Source organism: Rattus rattus, chromosome 1 (assembly GCF_011064425.1).
Source record: "Rattus rattus isolate New Zealand chromosome 1, Rrattus_CSIRO_v1, whole genome shotgun sequence".
Lineage (NCBI taxonomy): Eukaryota > Metazoa > Chordata > Mammalia > Rodentia > Muridae > Rattus > Rattus rattus.
The window spans coordinates 33,628,391-33,645,745 of NC_046154.1; the positions used below are offsets into that span (position 1 = coordinate 33,628,391).

General features: G+C 54.4%; 1 protein-coding gene across 1 annotated transcript; it reads right to left on the reverse strand.

The window, feature by feature from the left end:
• Nucleotides 1–12,475: 12,475 nt before the first annotated feature.
• Pou3f1 (POU class 3 homeobox 1) lies at nucleotides 12,476–15,435 on the reverse strand. The gene is given in 2 exon segments (XM_032898473.1): nucleotides 12,476–15,360; nucleotides 15,363–15,435. Coding segments are annotated over 2 exon segments (1,353 nt in total). The 3' UTR covers nucleotides 12,476–14,080.
• Between the last annotated feature and the right edge of the window lie 1,920 nt (nucleotides 15,436–17,355).

Consider the following 17,355-nt stretch of genomic DNA (forward strand, 5'->3'; position numbering starts at 1 on the left):
GAGTCGGTGGATCTCAAGACACACTGTTTACTCTGTAGTTTGGGGTAGAGGTGCATAGGCCTAACACTGCCCACCTGTCTGGGTTCCTGATGCTACCCACGGTTGGTTCTCTAGCGAGGCTGATAGTCTCTGGGGTTGGGAGACTGCTGCAGCTGGAGCTCAACTTGCTAAATGAAGACCCTTTCCCCGGTCCCCAGAGCGTGGGCCTGGGCAGCAGCTCCTCCCAGAGGACGCACCCCTTTATTATGCGTTCCTGCCCCCTCGCTGCTCAGGCAGGCAGCGGCCTTCATTAGCCAAGGAGCTGGGGTCTGTTTTGGCTGCCTCATCAGCATCAGTGAACTGCGTCCCTGCGAGATTTGATACAATTTAATTAACCTAATTAAAAGCTCTGATTGCAGAGATGATTGGGGTAGCGCCAGCAGCGACTGCATATTTATAATGAGCTGCAAGGTGTGGGACCGCAGCCAAACGCCACGCATCCTAATGAGCGGGAGCCGGGAGCCAGGGAGCGGGAGAAGGAACGTTTATTTTTGGCAACAATGCCCAGTTCCTCCCTGCCAGGGAGTCAGAGACCCAGGGAGCAGAGACCGACCTGCCCACCACTCTCTTCTCTACAAGGTGAAAGCAGAAATGTGTGCTTTCCCTGCAGGCGGTGTTGCGCCTTTGGACACCCCGCTTGCCCGGAACTCAGTGCTAGGGTCTCTATTTGCAGAGTGGGGGTGGGGTGGCCGGGGGCCCTTCCGCTGCTTCTCTCCATCTCGGGGAGCCTGGGACCACCTTCAGAGCCTTCTGAGAACACAAGGCCCAGACTCATTTCCAGACTTCAGGACTTCTGGGTTCTCCTCTTCAACTTGTAAAAGGGAATGAGGAGAACCAAGACAAGCTCAAAGGTGAGGCGAGATGTCAGAAAAGGGGTCTGAAATGTCCAAGAGTCTCAAGTGAGGATCCTGGGCCTTGAGCAGGTAGGAGAAACAGCCATGTAAACTCCCTGTTCATTCTAGAAGTTCGAGGCCGGGATACCCAGCTCCTGGCTCTCTCTTGAGGACCCTGCCCACCTCCCCTGGACTCTCTTCTCTCACACTGCCTCTGTCTAGGGGAAATCTCAGTTTGTCTGACTCAGCGCTTCCGCTGTAAATCACATCTAATAATAAACGAGAGTGAGAGCTGAGGCGGAGACGCTGTGGGTGAACGGGGCACTGTTGAGAAGGGACGCACTGCCCAGGTGTTAAGGGGGCAGGGGTGCTTCAGTGAGCTCTAGAAGCCCCCATCAGAGGCCAGGAGGGAGAAGCAGAAAGTGGCCTTCTAGCCACCCCCCATGCCTGTTCCGGGGTTCTTTGTACAGGTCAGGAGCTCAGCCAGGCTGGCCCAGCCCCCCAGTACTTTGGAGCACTGTCAGGACAAGATGAGATTTGTCCCCAGCCCACCTTGCAGACGTGCAGCTGTTTAGCACCCTTATCAATCTTCTCCGTGGGTTTAATCATCTCTCTGTCATGCTGCAGGGCCAGCCCTCCCCTGACTGGAGCTCCTCGGGCCCCAGCTTCCCTCCAGACCCCATCCCCCAGGCACCACCCCCTTCCCTCACCTGACACCCCTGGCAGGAGACAGAGTGGACCAGGCTGACTCTGCCTTACATCTCAGTAGAAGGGGCTGAGTCCACCGAGGATATCCTTGAAGTGTACATAGGACTTGGTACTGTAGATGGCATTGTCGGAGAATGTGCCCTAGCTGGGTCTCCATTTAACTTCATTTCGGATTGGGTAGGACAAGGCCTGGAGGTTGGCCATGACCTCCAGCCTGGACTTGAGAGACTCTTGTGCAGGTGCAATATATGTCCTTCTGGCCAACCCTGGCCTTCTTCTTGGGTGGATCCTGTGGCTCAGGAGCCTATGGCTAGGAACCATGAGCCCATGACTTTGTGGGCATCTTGGGAAAGAGGGTATACAGGAGTCAATGGAGCCTGTGTTGTGGTCCAGGCTGGGAGCCAGGACACAAGGGGCTCCGGGGCCCCTCCCAGTGCTGACGTGCAAGATGACCTTCAGGGCCATGTTTCAGCCTTCTCTGCTGTTCTCTCTTTCCCCCCAGAGCATCTGTGGAATGGGTGAGGTGGGGGGCTGGGGTCACATGGTGGCATATCTGTCCCTAAGAGAACAGAGGAGAGAAGGCCCTTCTTCCCTTTTCTCCATCTCTCAATGCCAAGAAGCCCCCCTCACCACCACCACTTCTTGAGGATGGTGTGAAGTCCCAAAGAGGAATGGGGTCCTGCTGGGCACTGATGACATCATCATCATCATCACCACCACCATCACCACCACCACCATCACTACCACCACCACCACCATGCTTGAAGGACTCCTGAGTGGAGGCATCTCTTTGGGATCTTATCAAGGCTCTGGAGACTCACCAGCTAGTCTGGGCTGGAGAGGGTTTTCCCCCTACCACACAGGCTGGGCTCTGGGAGACAATGGAGTGTTGACAAAGCCTCAGTCCTGGTCTCACATGACCTGACCAGGATTGTGGGTGGACTGCACGTGGCCGAGCCGCCTGAGCTGACCTTTGGTCGCTGGCTAGAGAAGAGAGGAAGCCATGAGGTCTCCTGCCCACTCAGTACCCTGGGCACCCTGCCACCCGACCCCAGGAACTGCCCTCTGGGCACACACTCTGCTCTCTGCTCCCCCACTACCTTCCTTTCAGCTTTCTGTTCCACCACCACGTGTGAGAGTGAATGCATTGTGAGTGTATTTGTGTGCGTCTGGCTGACTGAGGAGGGAGCACATGCATACAGGCTGAATGAGAGAGAGAGAGAGAGAGAGAGAGAGAGAGAGAGAGAGAGAGAGAGAGAGAGTTCTCAATCAGGAATGAAGACCTTGCTTCTCTGGGGGCTAGCACCAGGGACTAGGCTATGCAAAGAGCCTTCTACTCGGCCTCCTGCTTTGGTCTGGGTTGTTTTTATTTCTCCAGGAGACAGCAGCGACGGAGGCTGGGTCTCGTGGACATGTTGTTTAAACCAGGAGCCCAGGCTGAGACAGGACCTCAGTGTCATTTTCAAACATAGAAGAGGGTAAAGTTGGCGTGATGGCCAGCACCTGCGAGGCTGAAACAGGAGAATCTCGAGTTTAAGGCCAGCCTGGGTCAGGTAGCAAGAACCTGTCTCAAAATGAACCAAACCAAAACAAGGAAAAACCAGAAGAATTTGGGGGAGTTGTAGAATTATTGTACTCAGTGAATAAACAAAAAAGATATTTAATGAGGAAGCAGGGCACGCACATGCACACATATGTACACATGCACCCTGCACTCATGCACATCAGCATACATGCCCATACACAGTACATAGGTGGAATATACATGGACGGCCAAGGGAGCCAGTCTGCTTCTGAACCAGGTTTTGCTTTCTTTCTCCTCTCAGTAGGATCCTAAGGTAAGAAATGTAACAGTTGGTGTTGTGCCTGGAGAATCCTTCCCTGATGTCCCTAAGGTGTTGAGGTCCAGGGCTTCAGAAGTGGGCAAGCCAGTACAAATGACTTGATAGTGTGCTCAGAAGGCAGCCTCTCATCTGACTTTGTCACGAAAGTGAAAGTTTGGTGGTGGTTGTTGTTTGGTTGGTTTTGAGTCTTTGTTGGCAGCCTCTTTCTCTCTCTCTCTCTCTCTGTGTGTGTGTGTGTGTGTGTGTGTGTGTGTGTGTGTGTGTGTGTGTGTGTGTGTGTGTGTCAGTAGGCCCATCTGTACAACCTCTCTGTGGCCCTGAGGTCATACAGAGGGAAGCTAGATAGACTTGGATTAGATGGAATGGGATGCCAGGTGTCAGCACGAAGCGGCCACTGGGCTGGGAGGGTGTATGTGTCTAAGACGGACTCCCTGGATTTCACTAGGGAGGTTTCTAGTAGTTTGCCCTCTCTTTCCCTTCTGTTCTTCCCCAAACTTTCCCTCCTCCTCCTCCTCCTCCTCCTTCTCCTCCTCTTCCTCTTCCTCCTTTTCTTTTCCTCCTCCTTTCCTCCTCCTTCTCTTCCTCCTCCTCCTCTTCCTCCTCCTCTTCCTCCTCCTCTTCCTCCTTTCCTCCTCCTCCTCTTCCTCCTCCTCCTCCTCTTCCTCCTCTTCCTCCTCCTTCTCTTCCTCCTTTTCCTCTTCCTCCTCCTCCTCTTCCTCCTCCTTCTCTTCCTCCTCCTCCTTCTCTTCCTCCTCCTCCCCTTCCTCCTCCTTCTCCTCCTTCTCCTCGTCTTCTTCCTTCTCTCCCCCACCCCCCAGGGTTTCTCTGTGTAACCCTGGCTGTTCTGGAACTTGCTCTGTACACCAGGCTGGCCTCAAATTCCCAGAGATCTTCCTGCCTCTGCCTCCAAGTGCAAGGGCTGGAATTAAAGACATAGGCCACTACAACCTGGCTCTGTTCCTTTCTTTGGTCCTGGACCTCCATATAGTCTTACAAATCCCGTCAGATATTCAGGGAGACAGTATGGGACTAGTCCTTAGCAATGAAACAAATGTTGGAGCCTGGTGGGGCTGGGCTGGAGGCTTAGTGCTACTTCATGGGCTGGGGTTAGGGATGGAACATAGGCAGAGGGCCGAGGCTAAGGCTAGAGCTGAGATGTGAAGTTGACACCAAGTTGAATGCCCAGGACGGTGGGAGTTGGCAGGTATACTTTTCAGCCTTGACAGGGTCCTCAGATGCTTATTTTTAGTGTCTAACACAGATGTTCTCCTCCAATGAAGAGTGTTTGGTGTCTGCTCTCCCTTGGAGGGGAGGGACAGGTCCCCTCCCCCTGCTCCCCACAGCTGAGCAGAGCCATACATCACCAAGGGGCTGGGGCTCCCTAGATGTATTGCCCTAATACGTCGCTATAGCAACCCCACTCTAATCCTGCATTATTCTAATGTGGTCTCCTCCCCACTGTGATGTATAGCTTGGGTCTCAGAGCTGCTAGTCCCAGAGTATCCTAGGGACGAGTAGGTTGGAGGTTGCCTTTACTCCCGTGGGTCCCATCTCGCTTCTCATTCTGTGCAGGAGGATCCTTTGTGAGGTTGGCTGTGGAGGTGGGGTCTGGCCCATCAGCCTACCCTCCTGCCTACCCAGAGAAGGTAAGCAGCAGGTCATGCGTGCCCAGTCCTGGTACACGAGAGTCTGACGCACTGATCCACGCCAGCCTGCCTGGCCTGGGGACCTGAGGCCTTGGGGTTGGGGGCCGGGGCAGGACAATAGCTGCATTCCGGCTTTTAGCCACAGGCCCCCATTGTTTCTGTGGACACTGCCTGCTTGAGGGCTGCAGTTCTGGCCCTCACTCCGTGGAGCGTAGGATGCTCCCTGGACCACTCCCCCGGGGACCATAGAGGGGTGATTCATGGGGTGGCTAGGGCATAGCAGGCTCCAGCTGTGCCCAGATTCTGGGGAGCAGGAGGGGGAGGTAACTGAGGACTGTTTGTGTCAGGGGAGGGGGGCTGAATAGCTAGAGCTAGAGTCCTCAGGGCTCTGAACACCAACCACGTCATCTCCTATCTTTCCTCTTGTGTGGGCTGGTCAGAGTAGCCCCATTGTCAAAGAAGCAGGCCCACCCAGGCTAGAAGGCAGGAAACATCCTCCAAACTGCTAAGACCCCCATATTGCACTGGGAGGGATTGTGGTGATGGGAAGGTACAGCAGGGATTTGTCCCAAGTACACATCCAGGTACCGACAGGGCTGGGAACAGCGTTACCCCGTATCACCCTGGTGTTTAGATGTGCCTGCCATTTTTGATAGAAAAAAGCAACCCAGTGCTGGCCTTGAAAGGGGCTATGTTGTTAAGCTTCTTCTTACCAGTGAAACCCCTTACGTTTAGCTCAGAACTTGACATTCCTGGGGTAAGAAATGAAAGCTAAGGGGGATCCTAAGGCCGCATAGACTTTCGACACAGGTTGTATGGACTATACCTTCTTTGGGACCCTGGGGAGAGGCGTGGAGTGTGGGAAGTCCCAGCGCTTTGACACACGCAACTCCATAGGTACAACAACAGATTGTGATGTTACCTTCTACACCACCTTCTCAAACACCTACCCTATATGGTTGAGGGGCAGGAAGGGAATGGGATCTAGCTAGGAGTGTGTGGAGGTTAGAGGCCACTGGTCTTGACATCCGTTAAGCCAGATGATTGGATGAATGGATGGCGGGTGATGGGTGGGTAGTTGAGTAGGTAGTGTAGGGGTAGGTGGATGAATGGTTGCATGCAAAGGTGGGTGGCTTGATGAATGGAAGAGTAGATGGCTGGAGATGGACTGACGGATAAGTGAATGGAGGAATGGCTATTTTCTAGTCTGAGGTCCGTGGTGACAAATGATCCAATTGGTGACCCCAAGTGTCTGAGGCTGGTTAACCTTTGGCTAGGGTTGCAGTAAAACCAGTCACGGAGACCTGAAGGACGCTTCAGTCAGACTTTTAATCTCATAGTTTGTGACCCCATCGGGTTTAGAGGCCATGACCCTGTACTGAATCTTTTTGTGCTAGGGTCAAAAAACGTGCTGGGGCCTGCTCCAGGAGGGTCCTGAACGGGGTGGGAAAGGCGTAAAGATTCAGGATTCAGGAAGGGTGAGTAAATACGGCCTGAGGGTTCAGGGACTGAGGGACTTGTCTCTGGGATCAGGCCCTGATCCAGGGACTCCTGAGCAAATCTCCAACCACTCTTCAGCGGCCCAACTTAATGCCTCTGGGTGCTGTTTCTGAAGAGCCCAGTACAAAGCTTTGGTACACAGAATTTAGGATTATAACCTCAGAAGACATGGTTGGAGAAGCAGGCTCGCCACAAAATGGAATGAGGCAGTAGGTTTAAAAGCTGCACCTAGTATGCTGGGTCCCTCTGAAAAAGGTCTTTACCATCCTTGGGCCTCAGTTTCCTTACCTGTGGTCTGGGCATGGGGAGTTTAGACTATCCACTTAACTATCCTAGAGCGGATTTATGAATGAAATTATTTTAGAAAGGCAAGAGTGTTAGGGGAAGTACAAGAAGTACTTGACATTCTTTTTTTCTGCAACAGTTCAGCAATAATACACACTGTACATATAAAATTATTTTTTACAGCTAACATTTAATGTGTACTCGCGATGTGCCAGGCTCCAAGTGTTTACGTTATATATTCTCTCGACCATCAAGTCCTCACTGCAGTTCTGAGGGGCTGATGCTGTTACTCTAGCTTACAGAAGAGGAAACCGAGGTATGGGGAGCTTAAGGAACTTTCTGGAAGACTCCCGGCTAGTGGGTAGGAACACTGGGATGAATGCCTGGGCAGATGTTAGGTCTCCATCCTTGGCTACAATGTGTTTGCTCAGTGATTCGAGGCTTGGAGAGGGCCAATCAGGAGGACTTCCTGATCTTCCTAACTAACTTAGGCAAGTCCAACTTTCTTAAGTTGTCCAACATCCTCAGGGGATGTATCTGATTCTGGGTAGTGAGTGGAAAGGGAGCTGTAGATTCTAGCCGAATAGCTGGCTCTAACCCCTTGATTCCCAATCTCCATGGCTGCATTCTGGAGCTCTCCTCTTCTTGCTTTGAGCAAACACTCAGCATTCACTACTATTTTTGCCGTTGGCCTTCGCATTAAAAGAAGAGAGGCTCAAGAGTCAGATAAAATGGCTTCTATTCCAGTTGCTGGCATTTACTAATCTTGCTGTCTTGACTAAGCTAATACTCTCTGGGCTGCAGTTTCCTCTTTCATAAAAGGGGGCTATGTTGTGGGAGACAGTCAACATAAAGCGTAAGGTGAGGTGGGTACCTATTACATAAAAGGGTCCTTGGAAAAAATGGGGCCCCTGGTCAGAGGTCTTCCAGAATAAAACAACTTTGATTTATCCATCATTTATGCTAAGTATTGTGAGCACTATCTCACTTAATTCTCAAAACAACTCCATAGGGAAGAGGAGCCATTCATTTTTTTTCTTTTTTTTCCGGAGCTGGGGACCGAACCCAGGGCCTTGCGCTTGCTAGGCAAGCGCTTTACCACTGAGCTAAATCCCCAACCCCGAGAGCAGCCATTCATATCATATCGGGAAACTGAGGCATGGAAATACGAGTTATTGGTTCAGGTCATGCAACTCTGCTCTGCCCGGCCAGTCACAGCAAGTTTCTTGGAGCTTTTTGATGACAATAGGAGAAGGCAGGTGATCCACAGTTGCTGAAGGGAGCTTTGCCACAGGCTAGATCTGGCCGTGAGATGCTTGGGTAGGTTCTCCGGGTGCCTGCATGGAAGGAGTACTCCCTCCTTCCCAGCTCAGCTTCCACAAAAGCCCCAGCAGGGTGACTCCAGGCCAAGGGAGCAGGGACTGCACAGTGCAAGGTCCAGGTCCACCTCGGCTCAGGCTCCCGGCTCGAAGCTGAACAATCGGGAGCCCTTCAAGAAGGATTTCTGAAAAGCCATCAGGAGTGAGTCATTGACTTAGGGAGGCGATGAATCAACCAGGAGTTCATAAAACGGCAAATGAATCGGGTGTGAGAGAGCGACGGAGCCACCGCTATTCCCCAGAACCCTCCAGGGACAGAGAGCCGAGAGAAAAGAAATAAAAATAACACGGGGCCTTCTGCCTGCTACAAACCCGAGGCAAGCCCTCTTTCCCTGTGAGGAGATAGGGTGGAAGAGAGGGACAGGACCCCACTGGTGGGTGACGTGGGGCAGAGGAGGCTCCCAGGGCACTCTGGGATCCCTGGGTCCGGGCTGTGGGTGTAATTAGCAAATGCTCTTTTCCCTTCTTTTCAGGAGTTCTCACAAGAAAGAACACTGATTTTGACGAACACCCAAAATAATGTGAGATCAGGCACCATGCATTATGCATGAGGTCTGATTTAACATGAACATTATTTCTTGTGTACGAGACCATATGCCTCCGTGCTGTCTCTGAAGCCTAATAAAACCCAGGCCCACCCTGGTCAGGCTCAGCGGGGAGCTGTGTCCACTGCTGTGTGGTTGGAGATGCCGTGGGCAGGGGACAGGTTGGAAGAAGCACAGTGCTCTTGGTCCTTTGGGTCATCTGAGGAGAGTCCATTAAGATTCTCTGAAGAGAGAGGTGGGATGCAGGGGGCGGGTTATACTCTTGTAGTGTATAGTGGATATTACTTCATAAAATGCATGCGTGTGTGCGCGAGTGTGCGTGTGCGTGTATGAGAGAGAGGGAGGGCCCATGACTAGGTGAATCTGGGTTCATCACAGGGGCCCATGGGGACCTGTGCATAACTAGGTTTTGCTGTTCAAGCATGATGGCGGAGGCTGGAGCTAATTGCAGTGTGTGTGTTTGTATATATACACGCATATGTACGTGTGGGGGTGTGTGTTTAAAAAATAAGATCACACACACATACAAACACACAGCCTAACTTTAATTATCTGAAAGGAGCAGAGAGATCTGGGAGGCGCTGGGGCAATGACGGGCAGGAATGTATTTGGAAAGTGGTTTGTGGGGTTAAGTGCTTAGAAACCTTGAAGGGAGAGGGTCTGAGTACATGTGACAGCGGACGGTAATGTGTGTTTCATCCAACAGTACGTGGGTCAGGTACCTGGACTTCCAAGGGTTCAATACCAACCATCAGAAAGCTGGGTCTTGACGGCCAAATAGTGGTGCGGGTGAGGCTGTGTGTGTGTGTGTGTGTGTGTGTGTGTGTGTGGGTGTGTGTGTGTAAGTGTTGAGGAGCTGGTGAGGAGAGATGGGGATGTGTATGAGCAGGAGAGATGAGAGAGACAGCGTGTGGTAGTGGGTTTCTGAGCATGGCTGTGTAGGCCGTGTAGTAGATGGTAAGGGAAGGGTCACAGACCAGCACATTTGTGTGTGAAACAGAATTGCTTCCTTTGAGGTCTGAACTCACCTCTCTGCTCTAAGGTAGCAAAGCCTACCTACCAGTAATCACCTTGAAGTTGACCTGGGAGGAGGGCATGCGCAACAATTAGGTCATTCTGGTGACTGGGTGTCATGTCCTAGATCAGGGACCAATAGAGGGCAGTCCTCCCACATGGAGTCTTGAGCGTCATTAGGGAAGACCTGAGAAACATTAAATCCAGGGCTTTCAGAGTCTGATAGAACTCAAGTGTCTCTAAGCTGCCTCTGGCAGTAGTCTCCAACCTGAAACTCCGGCAAGATCCTCTAGGCTAAACTTATGGGAGTAGCTGGGCTAGATAACCCCCTCCCACTCTACCCTCTGCCAAAGTGACTTTTCTTTCCGGGGCTCAAGTCCTGCTGTGGAATGTCCAGGAAGGAAGAAGATAGGCCCTGGGTGGGTCACAATGACTCATTTTCCCCTACGCACAGACTTAGAGCCTTCCGAGTAGCTCCAAGCAGGGGGCCGTGATTAGGAGTTAGGTAGACCTGTGGACACTGAGTTGAATTCTAGGGACAAAGGATGACTGCTTAGAATTTATACTGTGCCACCCAGAAGCCTGTATAACCTGGGGCAGGAGATGAGGGAGAACAGCAATGTGCTTGATGCTTAAGACCTTCTGGGTTTGCCTTAATGACCACAACGACTACCTTCCTTCTTTCCGGTGTTAACAGTCCCTTGTTCCTGCAAATGCTTACATCAGATTCCCAGTATAGTATGGATCCCTCTGCCCCATACCATGTGGCTCTGGGACCAGTCATGGATTTTCAGACACAGAATACACAATTATCAGCAGTTATGTTTTCTCCTGAGACCAGTCAAGTTCTACCGACCTGTGGCTCCAAGATCACAGGAAATAACTTTTGAGCGTAAAGGGTGAGCGATGGCCTCAGAAATTCTGAGTTTGCAATGGAAGGATGCGCTTCCCTGGACAAACGGAAGTCTGAGGAACTCTGGCGCAGGCAGACCTACATACAAGAAATACACAAGCCCACAACTGATATGCCTTTCTTAAACTAGTTTGTCAAAGGATTAGGACTTTGGGTTCCTAGGCTGTCTGGAGCAGGGTGGCGATTCCAGGCTGGTATCTCATTAAGCCAAATCCTTGCAGTGCAAGATCTTCTCCCTCCCCCTTTCCCCCTTTCTTTTTGTTCTATTCCTCAGCTGCTGCTGGTTCTTGGGAGGCTGCATTGTTTTGCTATTTTTGAGTTGACTTGCTTAAATAATAAGCCCACCCTCTTGTACAAGATTAAGCAGACAATTAGGAAATCAATCAATCAATTGGTGTCAACTGTAGGCAAGAGGCCCGTGAAAGGGCCTTGTCTTCCTCAAGGCCTTTCCATTTTCAAAACCTGCAGAGGCTCTGGGCTGGCAGGGACTGGCAAAGCCAAGTTTCATCTGCTTCCATATTGGAACACCCTACAAGTCAGGGACAAATCTAGGGGTGGCGTCAAAGTTTTGCATTTTATCCTGATGTGCCAGTCCAGCTAAAGTCCACAGGTTTGGGGGTCCTGGAATACTTGACCCTGCGCGTCATCCAATCCATCAGCTGGATTCAAGGGCTCCCCAAGACCTGCTAGACTTGAGCAGCTTCCCAGGCACACAGGCTCCTACTACACCTCTTCACTGGGCTACAACTTTCTCTCCCAAGAACCACAGTGCCTTCAAGCTCTGCTCCACGAAGAGTAAGAACCTTGCATTTCTCCTGAGAAGGGAAAAGAACTGTGCTATAGAAGACCCGAGAAGGGTTGTTTTAAAGGGAAAAAAATATCCTGACTGGGATGTCACCTTGGGTTTTGAGCTGAACTGACACCTGCCCCCAGCACAGAGACTTTCTGAAGGATGCTGCTACTGAAGCATTGAGAGTATCTCAGAATGTTGGTTTTCCCTTCAGGTCGCGCTGCACAGCCCGTTGGCTAGCAAACTCATCTCTCCTCTCCCGGCTGTTCTTGGGTATCTACCCAGGAGATATGCCCAGCCTTTCCCACAGCAGCCTATGCTCCCACTTCTTAGAGTGTATTGGACTGTTTGTTGGTTTGCAAAGCAGGGCTACCTCTGCCCAAAGCAGACAGGCAGGACTCCCTCCCAAGAGGACTTAATTCCGCAGGACCACGGAATGGACCTCAGTCTGAACTTGTCAGATGCCCAATGTATCGAGGTGGACTTGGGTACCATTTGTTTGGATGGAGAGCCAGTTGGGGTAGGACGGAGGAGCCTGACTAGATCTTCAGTTGCTTTAACTCTAAAACTTGGCTTGGACCCCATTCCTGGAGCACAAGGTGAAATCAAAGTTAGGGGTTGGGGTGTCCATCAAGGGAAACAATCAAGGCTGGTAATCCAGGAAGAGGTGAGCTAGCTGCTGCTTTGGCTGAGAAGAGTGTCAGCTTGTGTCTGATTCATGGCTGACCCCAGGTTCCATGTTATCAATGGTTTACTGTCCCAGGCCCTGGTCTGGTTTTAGAAGTCAATGGGAACAGGATGGGATTCCTGCTAAACTGTTGTACCTGGGCCAGGTGCCCAATTGTTGACCAAGCAACAGGCAGGCCATCCTGATACTGACAGGGAAGGCTGGTGTTTCCCTTCCTTTCTGAGCCCAGAACTTCAGGAGAGGGGAATCACACCGCTTCCTGCAAAACAAACCCAGCCTTAGCAGTAAAGAGAACAGGACACAGCCCTGGGGTACATGTTTATGTGAGTAATAAAATATTTACTATAACATAAATATAAAGGGAACTTCCCAGTCTACATTATTATTATTTTTTTGCAATAAAGATACAAAGAGAATGGACCAAAACATTGTTCTGAGAATAACAAAAAATTAAAAAAAAAATTAAGCTCAAACCTTAAGAAACAGATGAAGAAATGGTGAAGGGGGAAGCTCCAAACACATCCAGAAAATAAATAGAGATGGGTCAGAAATTAGGAAACCATATTAAAATATCTTTTTCGGTTTAGTCGGGCATACAAAACCCTTTAGGGTGGGGAGGGAGAACAACCCAGAAAACCAAAAAATAAAAACCAAGCACAAAGTGTTTCTTCCCCCCCGCCAGTGTGTACATATCTCACATATTTACATGGTTCCCACCTCACCCCAAATTTGGAGAGTTTCTCCCCAGGGTTCCCCCAGCATCCCTGCATCCCGCGGGGGCTGGAAAGAGAGCAGGGGGAAGCGGTAGGGAAACAGGCGGAAGGTTCTTGGGGGAACGGTTTATTTCTACAGCTAGTTAAAAAATAGTTCCAACTTTTCCAAGTTTCGTTCGTTAAGGCCAGGAGGGGCAGGGCCCGGCGGGGAAGCAGTGGCCCGCGGTGCGCGCTCGATCTTGCGGGTGAAGATGCCCCTTCCCACCCGGGTGTGCGTGGGAGCGCAGACCCTCTCTGCTAGGCCAGGAACCGAGCCGAGGGCTCTGGTAAAACGAAACGAAAAATGAACACTCAAAAAAAATTTTTTTGTTAGTTTTTTTTTGTTTTTGTTTTGCGTTCTTGAAGGAGGAGAGGGGAAGAGAAAGGGAAAATAAATTAGGCTAGATTAAAGCTTTGGCTATTTCCTGCTTTTATACACAGATGCGGCTCTCGCGGCCTCCCCTCTGGGGCCCCGATAAATACAGTATACAGCGATTTAAATTAAGGGCGCGGGCGGAGTTAGAAGGACCCCAGGAACCGAGAGGCTCCACGAATAAATAAAAACCGTAAAAAAACCAAGCCCGGAGAAAAGGTGAGGGTGTGGGGCGCGTCCAGGTGCGAGAAGAGGCGCGGAAAGAATAAAGTGACAGCCCCCCACCCGTGACCTGCAGGCTACAGGGAGTCCGCGCCCGGGAGAGCTGCTGGGGACTCTCCTCTTTTCGTCCATTCTCCCGGGGAATCCCTAATCCCGCACCGCGTTACCTTTCGCTGTGGGGAGGCCGCTGCCGGGATCCGGCCCCGAACAGCCCGGGGGCAGGGGCGGGGGTCGTCGAGGGGTTGGGGATAGGGAGCAGGCAGTGGGCGCAGGGCGCCCAGAGTGAGTTGGCGCATTCTGGATCTTCGCTGCTCTCTCCCTGGGCTCGGGCGACACAGCCTCTCGGCCGCCTTTCGCCGCTCGCCAGAGAGAGGGGTCGGTCCCGGGTGTTTGGTTTTGTTTAAAAGTTTCTGGGCTTTTTTTTTTTTTTTTTTTTTTCTTTTTGTAAAATCCAAAGCAACCGAATAAACAACAAAAAGAGTCCAGGCCGCGCGCGCTGGCTGCGCGCCGGAGGCACCGCTGCGCCGGCGGGGAACCCAGTCCGCAGGGTCACTGCACGGAGCCGGGTAGTGTGTGGTGATGGTGGTGGTGTAGCGCGGCCGGCGGGGGTGGCGGGGGCGCAGAGGGTGGCGACGCGCCGCCTCCGCCAGGCCCCAGCTCCCCAGGCGCATAAACGTCGTCCATGGGCGGGTGGCCCGCGCCGGCCGCGGGGGTCATGCGCTTCTCCTTCTGCCGCCGGTTGCAGAACCAGACACGCACCACCTCCTTCTCCAGTTGCAGGCTGTCGGCCAGGCCGGTGATCTCGTGCGCAGACGGCTTGGGACACTTGAGAAAGTGGCTCTCGAGCGCGCCTTTGACACCCACCTCAATGGACGTGCGCTTCTTGCGCTTGCGGCCCTGCGCCGCGATCTTGTCCAGGTTGGTGGGGCTGCCGCTGGACGAGTCGGTCTCCTCCAGCCACTTGTTGAGCAGCGGCTTGAGCTTGCACATGTTCTTGAAGCTCAGCTGCAGGGCCTCGAAGCGGCAGATGGTGGTCTGCGAGAACACATTACCGTAGAGGGTGCCCAGCGCTAGCCCCACGTCGGCCTGGGTGAAGCCCAGCTTGATGCGTCGTTGCTTGAACTGCTTGGCGAACTGCTCCAGGTCGTCGGAGCTGGGCGCATCCTCGTCCGAGTGCTCGCCCACCGACGAGCCACCACCGCCCGCGCCTGGGTGCAGGTGCGCCGCCGCCGCGTGCAGGCCGCCCGCGTGTGCATGTCCGTGTGCGTGTCCGTGTGCGCCCAGGTGCGGTGGTGGCGACGGCTCCAGCTGTGCCTCGTGGCCGTCCTCGTGCAGCGCGTGGTGCAGGCCGGGTCCCGCGCCGCCGCCTCCCGCCGCCAACATCCCGGCCAGGCCGCCGCCGCCGCCACCCGGGTAGGCCGCCTGAGCGTACAGCCCGAGCGGCTGGGGCTGGTGACCCCCGCCGGCCCCGGGCGACGGCGACATGGCGGGGCCCAAGTGGTGCGCTGTGCCGCCTTGTGCCCATGCCGCGCCCGCGTGGGCCGCCCCTTGGTGCACCAAGCGGGCGTGGAAACCTCCGCCACCGCCGCCGTCGTCAGCTCGGCCGGTACTGCCACCGCCTGCCTTGCCGTGTTCCAGGTGCGGGCCGCCCGCCCAGTCGCCGCCGCCGCCTCCTCCCGTGGGTAGCCATTGAGGGTGCGCTAGGCCCACGGGGTGGCCCGCGCCCGCGCCCAGCCACTCGTGGTGCATCAGCTTCTGCACTTCGCGGTACGCGGCCCCCGCGTGCAGCCGCTCGGCCGCCGCCGCCGCTGCCGCCGCCGCGGCGGCATCGGATGCATAAGCGGCCCGGTGCTAGCTCCGCCGCCAGGGGCCCCCGCGGCAGAATACTGCGCGGTGGTGGCCATGCCGCCCCGCGCCCTGCGCCGCGCCGCCGCCGCCGCCTCGCTCCGTCTGCAGGCCCCGCCGCCGCCTCCCGCCGGCTTAAAGCCGGGACCCGCTGGGCGCTCCGGAGCCCCACCCCGCCCGCCGCCCATTGGCTGCCCGCGGAGCCGCCTCCCGCCTCCCGGCCCCGGCCTCCGCCCCCCGTGCCCGCCCGCCGCCGTGGCCTGCAACCCACAGCTCTCTATTGGGTCTCGCTCTCGGGGTCCCGCGCGCCGGCAGTGCTGATTGGCCGCTGGGGCTTCATTCATGACCCCCCCCAGCACCGCCCGCGTACACATTCACGCCCCGGGGGCGCGGCCGCCACGTGGGGAGTGGCGCGGGGGTGGCACTGGGACCGCACCCCCCCCGGTCCCGGCTGCGTGGGCCCCGCTCTCACCGCAGCGCGGGAGACTCGGAGCCCGGTCGGTCCCCACGTTCCACACAAGCTCAATTTCCGCCCGCATCCCACTGGGGCGGGCGGGGGATTGCGGGCTCCGGGAGGCGCTCGGGCTCCGAGCAGAGACTCAGCCCCGCACTCCTTCCTGCGGTGCGCCACTGCTTGCGGGCCAGGATCCCGCGATTCTAGGCTGCAGCGAGAGCGAGGCGGCGTGGCTTCTCGGCTCCGTACCGCGCGGCTGCTCACCTCCGGGGCCTCGCCTCCTGCGGCTGCCAGGTCGCATCGCGCTCTCCCACGGTCTCGGTTTTCCTTCTTCTCCCTATAGATTCAGCGTCACCACTAGCTAGACCTATGCGGTTCTGAAAGTGCAGCAGGCACGGACAGAGTCGGATCGGCTTGGGCTTCACGCCTCTCGTCGGCTCACTTTCCTTTTCCTGGGCACCGAGGCCAGGTGAGTACCGCGTGGGCAGTGCTGAGCCAGGACAGCGAGCCACAGAGGCTGTACGCGGAGATGCGAGCTCTAGGAACCAGCCGGGCTCCGGGGTTCTGGAATGAGAGAACCTCGAGGTGAAGACTGGTTCCTAAGAAAGCGCCACCAGTGGGTGGGGGATGGACACTGGGCCCTGTCCTGCCCTGCTGTAGCCTTTTCTTGTTGTTTCCTCCCAGCTTGAACCGGTGGTCCGTTGTTGGCTATGGTGGGGTCATGCCGGCCGGAAACTTGCAGGATAGGATGAGTGGACGTCTTAGGGAAGAACAGTTGGGCACTTCGGAAATCCAGTGTGCAGGCTGGTAGCTGGCAACTGTCTAGCTTCCCGTGGAGCCGACTCGGGTTCGTCTGATAGGAATTGAGGTTGAGGTGTCCTTGTTGGAGAAGTGGACAGTGGGATGCGGCCGACTTCTTCATCCCTGTTCGTGTTTTGTGTCTCTCCTAAGGATCCTGAGTGGAGGAGGGCCTCAGTTGCAGTTGATGTGTGCTTCCTTATTCTACATACCTCTACACTTCAGTCTATTCCTGCGTTGGGCTTCTGTACACTGCTAGATCCTCTTCTGTTCCTAGTTTTGCTTCAAAGTGATTCAAAGATACCAGGGTGCCGAGCCGGGGGCCTAGCTAGGACCTCACTGGACAGGAGCCCACTAGGACTGTGGAGTGAAGCCTGTTTATTTGAAGAGAAGAGACAAGGGCTCTGACGGCATTTGCTGTGGGGATGTTCTAAGGGTGGCTGGGACAGAGTTGACAGTGACAAGAGTTATCCTGTCCTCTGAGCCCAGTGCCCCAAGTTTAGCACCTGCTAGCTTTCAAGGGAAGGAATGGAAGAGGTCAGGGTTGTCTGACCCTTGGCCACAGTCCTGACAAGACTCCTTTAGGTCTCATTCTAGCTGCAGGAGTTGTGATGGATTCCTGAACCCAGATAGGAAAACTCGGGTTTTCCTGGGTCTTGGCCCAGGAAGTAGTTACCGTGAGGCAGTCCAGGTTCAGGTTCTCTCTCTCTCTCTCTCTCTCTTTTTT